We start from the raw sequence: 12,500 nt of genomic DNA on the forward strand, positions 1-12,500 counted from the left end.
CAATGATTTGCCTGAATCTATATCTTATGGTGCCCTCTATATGTTTGCTGATGACACCAGCTATTCCATTGGTAAGAATACAGATATGATCATCTGTTCACTTCAATGTACTGAGTCTATCTCAGCTACACATATGGTGCACAGCCAACAGACTAATTGCTCATCAATCAAAGACTGAAGCGATGATAAGATCTAGATCAATCTTTATAGGCCCTCTGCCAGCTTTAAGATATGGCATCAAGACCATGAAGCTGTAGTCTTCATCTAAGTGTCTTGGCTTAACTATTGACAATAACTTGTTTTGTAGGTTCATATTAGGAATGTTTGTAATTTATTTGACAAGAAATTGGCTGTTCTGAAAACGAATCAAATTCCTGCCTCAGTCCACCTTGGAATCTATTTATTTCAACTCAATTATTCCTAGTGTTGTATTATATATAATATTCTTGTTTGGCGCTCTGTTTCCCCGTCGCTTATGGAGGATAATGAACGTATTTATATGAGAGCAATTAGGATTGTTTGCAAGCTATCTATGACCACTTCAGCTGATGAGATCAAGAAATTGAGGCAATGGAATCCCATTTCCTTGTATTATGTTAAGAGACTGCTGGTTCTGACATATCAATCCTATCATAGTTTAAATACGGAGGATCTAAACATTTTAATTTCTAGAGCAAATAGAAATTACAGCTTAAAGAATTCTCTAAATTTAGTTGTTCTAAGACCAAGATCTGAAATTGGCAGGTCTTCTTTTAAACACAGGGCTGCCTTGGCATGGAATCTTCTTCCGCATCATGTCAAGGAATGTGCAAACTTAAGATCGTTTAAGATTGGGTTTAAGGCGAACAAGCATCTTCCGAATAGCATAAATTTTGCCAGAGGTTCCTGCTGTGTTTCAATGAAAAATAATGACTTTTTATACTTTTAGATATGAATTTATTATTTGTTTTGTATTAAAATTTATTTAATTATTATTGACATTGAGAAGAAACTTACACTTTGTTTTCCTAATTTTTATTTTTATATTTCAATGTGATTGTATTTAATTAGCTATAGTTAGGCAGGTCCACATCAGGACTTCGGTCTTGCCAATTCACATTTAACCTGCATTGTTAAATAAAGATGTATGTATGTAAAGCTTAATACGAAGTGCGGGCGTTGTTGTTTTGTGAAGTCTTTCTGTTTACTAATAACGAAGCTTGTAACGGAAGGTTTTCATAATTCTTCAGAAAAATAAGCCACAAAAAGCGAGGCCAATGAAATGGACATTCACATTGAATTTAATTATCCCGCTTTAAAACGCAAAACAACGCTTGATTTAGTTACATCAAGTCTGAGTATTCCTACATATGTACATAAACAGCCAAATGTTGACACTTCCATTGAGTGCAGAGTTTTCTTCTGGGATATGGTGCATGAAATTTCATGATAAGTGGTCTGTCTTTGGTGACCAAAGTGCATGCATGATATTGTGTTATGTAAACAGTGAGAACCCAGATTTAAAAAATATATATATACTTAATGTGTTTTAGACTCCATTGCTGTTGTACTCAAGTCACCATTAAACCAGTGCAATGAGCACTTTTTATAGCATTGTAGTCAAGTTGTCACTGCCTTGAATTTCTGAAGAGGCTGGAAAAAGACAATATAATACCATGTAGCTGTATATTATTATATCTTTAAATCGTATTGTTCCAGAGGAAACCAAGCTTAGGTACAAAGCGAAAAGAATGTCGTAGTTACTCTAATCCGGTAAGCTAAGCTTGCCTTAGGCATTATTATGCAACAACTACAGTGAAGGCAATGAGGATGTACAAAAACAAAACAGGAACCCACATATAAGAACTTTTACATGTAAGAACCTATTAGGCTAACACAGTCCATTAACACCCTTTAAATAAGAACCTGTTTTAGTCTACAATTTTGAAATGGGTTCTTATATTGAGAAATTCAGTTACACACTGAATACACCAATTTAATATAACAAGCTCTCCCAGTACCGTGTTTTCCCAGCAGCAAAATAGTACCATTGTTTTAATCTTTGCTTTTGTTCTGTTTATCACGCAAAGCTTTGTACAAACTTCATAAATGGCCCAAAATAGGCCGTACCCACCAATGACAAAGACCTCATTATTTTATTATATTTTCAAAAGAAGAACCTGAGTACAGTCTGCAGCCTAACCTTAGCCTCGCTTGGAAAAACTTGGTTCTTATATGCAAGTTTTTACTGTACCTTTATCGAGCAAATATTGTTACTGTAGTATTAAATATATGACTTACATTACTTTTTCACGATGGAGGGAAAAAAGAATAATTATTGTGGGGTTAGAACTGGCTTCAGTATTATGTGAACATGCTGTAATAGAAGGGCTGGAAGCAAAAACCTGGTAAGTGACAATGTTCGGCCGATTTTTAATGCTTAAAACTAGCCCAAATTTTGCAAGTTGACAGGAAATGAATTTAAAAACATTGCTCTGAGGGTCCCCTATACCCCTTTGTAAAACTCAGTCACGCAAAAATATTTCGCCTTTTCACGCGTCACGAATAATGTCATCTTTCACGTTCACGCGAAATTCAAGACGATCACGTTTCACATAAAAATAAAAATGAAATTCACGAATTAATATTTTAACTTCTTGTAACCTTTCTATAAGGTCAAGTGGTATTTCCTTTATTTTGACACCATTTTTGCGATATTCTTTAAAGTCCTTATTCTTACTAATGGAGTCCCGCCATTTTTTTTGCTAAATGGAGTAAGACTGCGGGCCTTACGAGTCTGCTCAACAAAGAGTGTTCAATGGAGAGATTGGAAGTGGGAGAGACATTATAGGATACTCCTGAGTACACGTATTAAACGTTTTACACTCAGATCGCAAAAAAGAACTGAAGATAACCATTTTTTTTATCCTTGTTTTCAGAATCTCATGATAAATCGGGAGAATCTGATAAAAATCGGGAAAGCGGGAGAGAACACGTCAAATAAGGAGAATCTCTGGACTTGTCCTTGTTTTTCGACTTCCAACTAATGCGACCCTTTACTACTTCTGGTCTTTTCTAGAGGAAGAAAAATAATGTACGATTTTTGTGTTTGCGCACCTCGGTTCGCCGTCGTTCGTAGATGACTGTTTTCTACTGAAAGTTCGATTGTTAGTCTCCTGACTTAATGGACGGTCGTTGAATTCACCTAGACTTATTTCCTGCACCAGTCACGCACGGTTAGTCCGTTGTATTCATGTATGTAGCGTCTGTGCACGAAAGCCAAAATATTGGTCAATATTCCGACTATTCCTGCTCTAACGAACAATAGTTGGTTCATACACTTCACATAAAAGGAAGAAAAATTCACCCCTCTCTGTTGAAGCAGGTTCATTTCATATTAATTTAAGTCCATGTCCAATCAAAACCTAATCAAAGCCGTTCGAAAACAATACGTACATTTTTAAAACAATAAAATGGCCGAAAATTTCTCACGCAAAACACAGTGGTTCACGAATCACGAGTATAATTCAAATCTCCATTCACGGGTCACGTTTAATTAAAAAAATTCGTTCACGGGGACATGAAAAGATCTTACCATCTTTAATCACGAATAAAAAAAAAATAAATCACCGTTTACGTGAAAATCAATCGCTCCATCACGCCTCACGTAAGAAGTATAGGGCACCCTCTGCTCTGGTAATTTTTTCTGTGATATAAGCTTTAGTTTTGAGAAGTAAGCTATGCCAGAATACTATTGGCGTCGTGTTTAAAAACAATGGAATCAGAGAAGCGGCACTTACCTTTCATTGTTCCATTAAAAGTTAATGGTATAAACTAATATAACTGCGTGTGTCGGTAGCTCAACCGAATGATACGCACAGCAAAGTACACGATAGGTCTGTGGTTTGAGCAACTGATCAGAGTTGTTTATTTTATTTTTTGCGCATTTCTCATGTAACTTAAATTTCATGAAGATCGATAAAATTGCAGCGAAAAACAAGAAAAGAAAAAAAAAGAAACAGCTCTGTGCAAACAAAAGAAAAAGAACAAGTCTGATCAGTGGCTCGAACCACCAAGCTGTCATGTACATGTAATTCGCTGTGCTCATCATTCGGATGAGCTACCCACGCATGCAGTTGCATAAAGCGTATGCTATTAAATTTTAATCAAACAATGAAAGGTAGGTGCTTCGCTGATTCCATTGTTTTCAATGCAAAGCCGATAGTATTTTTGCATAGCTTATTTCTCGAAAATAAAGCTCAAATCGGACAAAAACAATGCCAGGGCAATGTTCTTAAGTTCATTTCCAATCAACTTGCAAAATTTGGGTTAGTTTTGTGCAAAACTAAAATTTGGCCGAATAAATAATATTGTCACTTACGAGGTTTTTGCTTCCAGCCCTACTTTATTGCAACATTTATCTCCAAGCTGTTTTAAGATTTTGACAATGATAAACACATCTATGCAAATAAAGAAAGTTTAAATGATGTTTGTGCCAGCCATATTGTTGTTGTTCACGGTAGTTGATAGGAATAGGCCATTTCCAAATTCACTTTAAATTAGCACGTTTTGGATTTTCCATATGACATCATGGTGCTTACCTTTACCCTGAGATGAATCAAAGCCATAATTGGTAATAATCATGGTTCTTTAACGGAGCCACAAACATCCTTGAAGATCATTGATAAGAATACTGAATATACCCAAAATAATCTCAAAGATCTTGACAAGATCCTCAAGGATGGATTAGGATCTTTGAAGATCTTTGGTAAGATTAATAAAGATCCTCAAAGGATCTTTTAAAATAACGAAGATCCTTGAGGATTTTTGAAATTCCTTGGTAATTCAGATAAGATCCACAAAGATCTTAATAAAGCTCCTCGGCAAGATTTTTGCGAATCTCTAAGGATCTTGGCAAGGAATTTTGAGGATCTTTTCAAAGATCTTTGTTAGGATCCTTGAAGATCTTTATGAAGATCTTTGAAAATCCTTAAACATCCTTTGAAGATTTTCACCAGGGCGGCGCTGGTGGAGCGGCTCAGAAGTCCATCAAGCTGGTTTCTTCTTCTTGCTTTGTTCTGGCACCTTTAAACCGTTATAAATCACGCTTTCAATCATTTCATCAAAGCTGATTAATTAAAATCTTGTTCATGCAAACGTAACGTAAGCTTATGCGCCGATCAAATCGAAACTTCATCCCCCGGGCATTTGACTATCTTCTGTGCTCGGGAAGTGAGGAATTTGACCTTTGCCTGCGTGTGGTGGGGAAAATAGAACCGGAAGTGTCAGATATCAAATGAATTCTTTTTTGGGCGCCGAAGTCGCTAACAGGTATAAAACACATGTTTGGATGAGATGGGAGGCGCGATGGCCTCATGGTTAGTGTGCTCGACTCCGGATCGAGTGGTCCAGGTTCGGGTCCTAGCTGGGGACATTGTGTTGTTTTCTTGGGCAAGACACTTTACCCTCATGGTGCCTCTCTCCACCCAGGTGTATAAATGGGTTTCCGGTACCGGCGAAATGCTGGGGGTAACCCTGCGGCGGACTAGCATCCCATCCAGGGGAGAGTATAAATACTCCTAGTCACTTCATGCTAAGGAAAACGGAGATAAGCTCCGGCCTGATGAGCATTCTGGCTCGTAAGCAGTGACTTTACCTTTTCCTTTTTTGGACGAGATGGAAGAGTTTAAAAGAAAAGATATAGCATTTGTGAGCGACTGGCTTACAAAAAGGGTCTTCAAAAGGACTTTATTAGGAGTTTAGTAGGGTATGGCAGACAAATCCGACGATAGGGGAGGGCATTTAAACACCATTCTGGCTCCAGGGGACGGAAATTTGAACGATCCAATCTTCAAAAGTTCAAATGCCCGGGAGGTGGGGGGATGTTGAAGTTTCGAGTCGATCGGCGCATTACTTTTATAACGTATTGTCACCTCCAGTGTTTTTAGTGCTAGTGTTGTAAGGGATATTGAAGGGAATCACAGTTACAAACAATATAACGAACCACACCAGGCAAAGAAAAAAAAGCAGACAAAGAAAGAAAAAGAGAACGTCGCCTTTCTTACCAGAGATGCCATCTTTAATCTTAGGATGCGTTCGATTGACCCTATTCCGGGATAAGAATACGTAGAGTGATGATTTAAAACACTATGTGTGGCGTTTGGAAGCAACAAGGATAATGAAGCTATGTTTAAAATAGCATTTTAGCAGATGTTAATGTGAATATCCGCAAAAATGAAGGATTGCTAACTTCTATTCCATGTATTCCTATTCCGGAATTGGAACGCACCCTTGGAGACTTGGAAACAAAGACGGTCAGTAAAGGAGAGGGACTGGAATCAAGATTAATAAAAAGGCGGGCTTTTAAGTGGGAAATAACTGTCGTTGCCTCCATCAAAGCTTCGATCGATTCTGAGCTCGAGGGAGCCTCGCAATATTTAATATCAGTTGCGTCTTTCAACATCTAAAGATATAAACATCTCAACAAAATACCCACGATGGAAGCACTTACGGTTTCAAGACGCTCGGCAGGTTCAGTTCGCAAGCGTGTATTAAGTTCCTCTGAAGACACAGATCCACAAATGGATACGTGAGTATAAGCGATGACAACGTTTAGGAAGAAAAAACTGGAACGTTCAAGGATATTCAAGGAGATGATTCTCCCAAAGAGTTCCAGGAAATTATCGTTCAAAAATCTGTTGCAGAAATAAGTACTGTTAGTAAGCTTATGTGCACAACAGGATCGAAAGTTAACTTTGTCTTACATGTACTTTTTTTGATACATTATTACGCATAATTTCCGATTGCATGTTAAAACTGAACTGTACTTTCAAAGTACTCTTTAAAGGAAACTTCTAGAGAGGAATTCAGGAAAGCTTATTAAACTTTCAGCGCGAAAAAAAACTGAAAGAAATTGCCTCAAGCTCTCGACGGACGGGTATGATCACATTGGGCCGGGACAAACTTTGTGACCGTTAATATGTAATTTCGATAAAATCCAAGCCCAAAAAATCTTAGACTTTTCCTGAAGAGTTTAGTGATTTGGAGGGTTTGTGCTGGACGTACCTGAGCGTACTAATTGAAACACAAAGCTGGAAAGCTCGATTTCGGACCGCTCCAGCATCTTGTCGATTTTCTCCAACAAATTCCCATCGTACAGGTTTTAAATCACTCACCAGGAACGGTGAAACCCAGAGGTTTCTTCTCAGACCATTATATCTGAAATCCGTCTAAAACTTAAAGTGCAAGAGCTCAAATAAATATCGAAAACTTCAGCATTCGAAGCTCCTAAAATGCTTAGCTCCGCTTTTGTGTGCTGGTTGCTGTTTACTCCTCTCTGATTGGATGATAAGAAACATTCATCCAATCAGAGAGGAAAATACCGCAGACGACACACGAAATCCAGCAGCGTATTGTTGCGTATGCTTTAAGCTTCGAATACTGGATTTTTCGATATTATTTGAAGTCTAGCGCTTCGATTTGTGGTCGGATTTCGGATATAATGGTATGAGAGGAAACCTCGGGGCTTCAGCGTACCTGATGCGTGATTTGAAACCTGTACGCTGGGAATTTGTTGGTGAAAATCCGCTCGATGCTGGAGCGGTCCGAAATCGAGCTTGCCAACCTTGTCTTTCTATTGGTTTTCTCATGTGAACGTCGAACACAAATCCTTCAAATCTCTAAAATGCGCCTCTTTTAGCCATAAGGATAACCGCAAAAGATACTTCGGGTAAAAATAACAAAATATTTTGGACCTTGATTTTATCGAAATTTTGCTTATGTGAAAGACTTAGATGTTATTAACGGTCACACAGTTTGTCCGGGGGCCCTGTGCTATGATTGTCAACAGAAACAGAATGAGCTTTATTCTAATACAACCTTGTAGTTGTGCCCATATTCATTTAAGTCTACGTTGTCTTGGTAGGGGATAAAGCATGCTATGCCACGTCGAATGTAGGTTGTGTCGCTTCATCACCTTGTCGCCCCAAGTTACGTCGCTTCAACCTAAGTTACCTCGCCTCAGCATAGAAGTTCCAAATTCTATAACAATGTTAATAAATGTTATCATGTGCAAGGAGTGAAACTAATTGTCCAGAAAGTGGAGACTATTTGTGGGACGAATTGTACGAATATACCGTTCCAGATAATCCCAGATACCGTAATTTGTCATGTGATATTTTGCCGGTAATTGAGATTACCAGCTGTCTTTGTAGTGTTCAGATAGTTTACATGAACATGTAACTCATGCAGCTTCTTTAAATATAATAAAAATCTTCACTAGTTATAGTTCCTTGACACAATTATGGTGTTGATTGGATTTAAATTTAGTGCCACCCCCAGCCCTGCACTGCATAAGGATAAAAGGAGTTTGAAGAGAGTTAATAAACAATTGAGGCTTGACGAATATGAGCATAACACCAGGAAGAAATCTCCAGCAATAGAAAAGTTGCTCCCCGAGGTACGTGTCATCTATGTCCACTGATATCAATCATGAATGGGATGCCTGACTTCATTATAGATGTCCAAATAAACACAATGTAAGTTAATCAACAGATATTTAAAGGACTAATTTTCCTCTGCTAACTCTAACACTAAGTCAGAAGATGATTGCAAATTTGAGGTACAGATCAGATATGTGCATGTCAAGAGAAAAGCGTGCGAGCAGCGTAAGATATGTCCAGGATTGCACTAAATATTTAAAGATGCGTCTCCATTTCAATTGACCCTTCTTGTTCACTTGACCATCACTTAATTGTGGCGCAAAATGCAAACGGTAAAGCTAGGTCATAAAATGTCATACTAACTCTACTCCTCAAAAAGGCATTAACATTAATCCTGCAATCCTATTGTTTTATCTGAAAAAAACTATTATTGTTAAAATTCTTGAAAATTACACTTAAAATTTAATTGATTATTGCTGGTTATCTGGAGTTAGGCTCCCTTAAATATTTGCCCTAAATAGCCTGAGGTAATTAAGGTAAGAATCTTTTTCTTTATAAAAAATGAAGGAAGTGTCTCCTAATTTTTATTGATTTCTTCCCTTGTTCATGAACATGTACATATGTTATCAGGAGGACCCATTACTCATTTCATCTAACAGTGAGGAGGAGCTTCTCCAAACTCAAACAATGAGTGTTGTGAAGATGACTGGGTCAGCAGCTGGCATAATTTCACAATTTTTATCTGAAAATTTCAGTTATCTGGACTTTTAATCTTACTAAGATCATGATTTCTTCATGAACATTGAATAGTAGCTGAAAAGATCGCATAACCCAACTTCACCTAGTTATCTGATTGTGTATGATGAATGTTTTTGAAGCAAAGTAATTTGTTTGACTTCTTTAAAACTTACTAATGAAAAGACCTTTGAACACAAACTAAGGAAGAACAAACAAAAAAAGTCTCAGGATCCAAAATTGCTCCTTCTAGTCGCCAATGCAACTGAAATAAGAGTGCTGGCGACCAGAATTTCACAGGTGGTCGCCAGCATGCAACTAACATAGCCAAGCTGAGGCATATGTCAATTAACACGCAGGTTACTTTTTTTCTGTTGATATCTTTGAACTGAAATTAAAACAAGAGGCTATGGGTAGCCTTAACACTGTGTTAGAAAGATTTTTAGCCGACTTCCTTTAAGTTCACAGTATTTCAGTGGGTTTTTTTTTTATTACAATATCTTGGTAAATATCCAGTTTCAATTCTGTAGTCTGAAGTCCACATTACGTGACCCAATGATAGGGTTAAGTGCGATTGTGCCTATTTGTTTACATTTAAAACTGTTGTTAACCGCATTGACTCCAATCAAACCAGGAAACAGATGCTTTGCAAGTCTCTATGATGACATTTAAAAATATTTAATACTTGCAATTGTTCATAATACTGTGAGAATTGTAAAATTACGATGTCACACAGTCATGTGGGAGGCGCGGTGGCCTCATAGTTAGTGTGCTCGATCCTCGAGCCACTGCTCCGGGCTCGGGTCCTGGCTGGGGACATTGCGTTGTGTTCTTGGGCAAGACACTTTACTCCCATGGTGCCTCTCTCCACCCAGGTGTATAAATGGGTGCCGGCGAATTTAATGCTGGAGGTAACCCTGCGATGGACTAGCATCCCATCCAGGGGGGAGTACAAATACTCCTTGCCTCTTCATGCTAAGGAAACCGGGGATAAGCACCGGCGTGTTGGGTCATTGGCTCGGAAAGTGCTTACCTACCTTACAGAGTCATACCATAACCAGATATTGCATTGTGTGCAACAAAAACACCAAAAACTTGTGTCTGGTCACCCACACAATTCTTTACTACATATTTCCCCGTTAACCTGTCACGTAGTCTTCCGAGGTTTAGTGGTCATCGCAAATTTGCCTCTGAAGGAAGAGATACAGAGATCGAATCCCACTTGAACTGCCATCTGTGAGAATGAGAAATCTTATGCATGCGCAGCCAGAGCGCGGCCCGAAAAAAAAAGACAAAACCCAAAACAGAGTCGAACTTCCATCTCTGATCAAAACGAATGACATCTTGCTGCCTAGCTGCTATGCTTTTTTTTCTTTTCAGAGGATTGGACAAAATTTTTAGTGACCAAAATTTGCTATTCGGTGACTGAAAACTTGCCTTGGGTCACCAGTTTGTGCCATTTTTAAAGTGTTTTTTTTGGACCCTACGCTTGCATTACTCATATCAATTTCTTCCTAAATTTTATTATTTGATGACCCATGATTTTGGATGCTTTGTATCATTAATAGGATCCAACTCTGTCCAATATTGACGAAGATTTGTTACTAGCCTCCCCAGACTCAAGCAATGCATGCAGTCTGGATGCAATGGTGAGTAGCTGCCATAATAATTTTCTTTATCTGGACATTTCGGTTATCAAGACTTTTTTCCTCAGATCCGGATTTGTTCATGAATGTTGTTTATATGTAGCACAAAAGGCAGACAGAACCTAGCTGAGATCTCCCAGTTATCTGTGTCCTCAAAATGTAATGTTTTGACGCACAACGTAATTTGTTTGAATTCTTTTAAATTTAATGACCATTGAATGCAAACTATAGGGTTCTGTATCTTCCAGTGGTTAGAGCGTTGGGTTTGCATTCGGCTGCTCCGGGTTCAAATCCCGTTCTAACCAAAGCGGTTACTAGTGGGTTAGACCGTCTACCTACCTTACAGAGTCATACGATAACCTAGGCTTCTGATAGGTTACGAAAATGTTTGGCCATATTATGCTTAAACATGCGTTGATTACCGTATGCGGAAATTAAACAATTTATAGAGCTAATAATTAGGCCCGTCCAATGTATTTACATGCTTATGGTAAATCAGGACTTGAAATTGAGACCAATACAATTGCATTTATGACTGAATTTTTCCCTTTGCAATTAAGATATCTGGACGAGTCGCCAATTTGTTAAAATAAAAGGGTTAGTAATCAGCATTTTGCCGAAACTTTTGCTAAAATAAACAAAGCGATAACCAATACTGTTTGAAGATATGGAGCAAAATTGCGATGTGGTTGAACCACGATCCATTCCCTCAATCATTCACGATTTTCAGCTATTTTTTACACATACGTATTGCGGGCTCCTATTTTGTTTTGTACAACTGTCCCTACTTTTACATATGTTGCAATTTAATTTGCCACTATGACTTGCGGCTAAATTTTCATACCTTGTCATATCTTTTTAAAAAATTTCGAGCCTAGGGTGTGTTATGAAAACGGTTTAACTAGAGTCCAGGCTCACTGCCGAAAATGCGTTGAAACTGCTTACAAACGAAATGGCGTGTTTTCTTCAATAACATTAAAAGCAAGGTGACACACATTAACACCAAGCTGGTGTGGCCAACACATCACGCACGTGCAAAACCATTTCACGTGGTCAATTAGCAGCCATGGACAGCTGTTTCGGCCTTTTGGGCCTCATCAGCACAACATTTCAGGCAGGTGTTTCAGCACCTCTTTGGGTGGCAGCTTCACATGCGAAACATGTGGTAAGCTGGGTTGGGAAGAGCAAAACTGTTCTCCCACGGCACGCGTGTGGGAAGGTGGATCACATTAAGAGATCGGTGTGTCACGTAAATTAAAAACAACAATAAAACCAAGATGACAGGCCGAAACAGCTGTTCATGGCTGCTAATTGACCGGGTGAAATGGTTGTGCGCGTGCGTGATGTGTTGGCCACACCGGGATGGTGTTAGTGAACTTATTCGGCGTCCAAAAAACGCTTTTGGAGAGAGATCAACGCTTTTTTCGACATAGTTTTATCAGAAATCGATTTGGGCAATGTTGACACGTGGCAACTGTAAGTTTTTGTTTGAATAACCGTGAAATATGAGATAAATTTGCTGATTAACTTCCTTGCTTGAGTAAGGTTTATTGTGAAATGTTCTCATAATATTACAAAATAATGAATAAATCTGGAGGAAATAACTCAATAAAGCCTTTTCAGTTGTATTTACGTGTGTATGGGCTGACTTTTGGCTGATTTCTAAATTCAGCAATTCAAATAACATAGGAAATATGCC

The 12,500-nt window shown here is 38.3% G+C and overlaps 2 protein-coding genes across 3 annotated transcripts in view; one reads left to right on the forward strand and one right to left on the reverse strand.

Annotated features, from left to right (window-relative positions):
- LOC138051265 (uncharacterized) overlaps window positions 1-12,500 on the reverse strand; it is a 290,582-nt gene that overhangs the window by 195,154 nt on the left and 82,928 nt on the right. The window lies entirely within an intron of this gene.
- Window positions 8,282-12,500, forward strand: part of LOC138050814 (uncharacterized) — a 19,172-nt gene continuing 14,953 nt past the window's right edge. Inside the window, exons 1-2 of the mRNA XM_068897100.1 lie at window positions 8,282-8,437; window positions 10,724-10,804. Of these exons, the coding sequence (XP_068753201.1) occupies window positions 8,282-8,437; window positions 10,724-10,804 (237 nt within the window). The remainder of the gene's footprint in view (window positions 8,438-10,723; window positions 10,805-12,500) is intronic.

This window comes from Montipora capricornis, chromosome 6, assembly GCF_036669925.1.
Source record: "Montipora capricornis isolate CH-2021 chromosome 6, ASM3666992v2, whole genome shotgun sequence".
NCBI lineage: Eukaryota > Metazoa > Cnidaria > Anthozoa > Scleractinia > Acroporidae > Montipora > Montipora capricornis.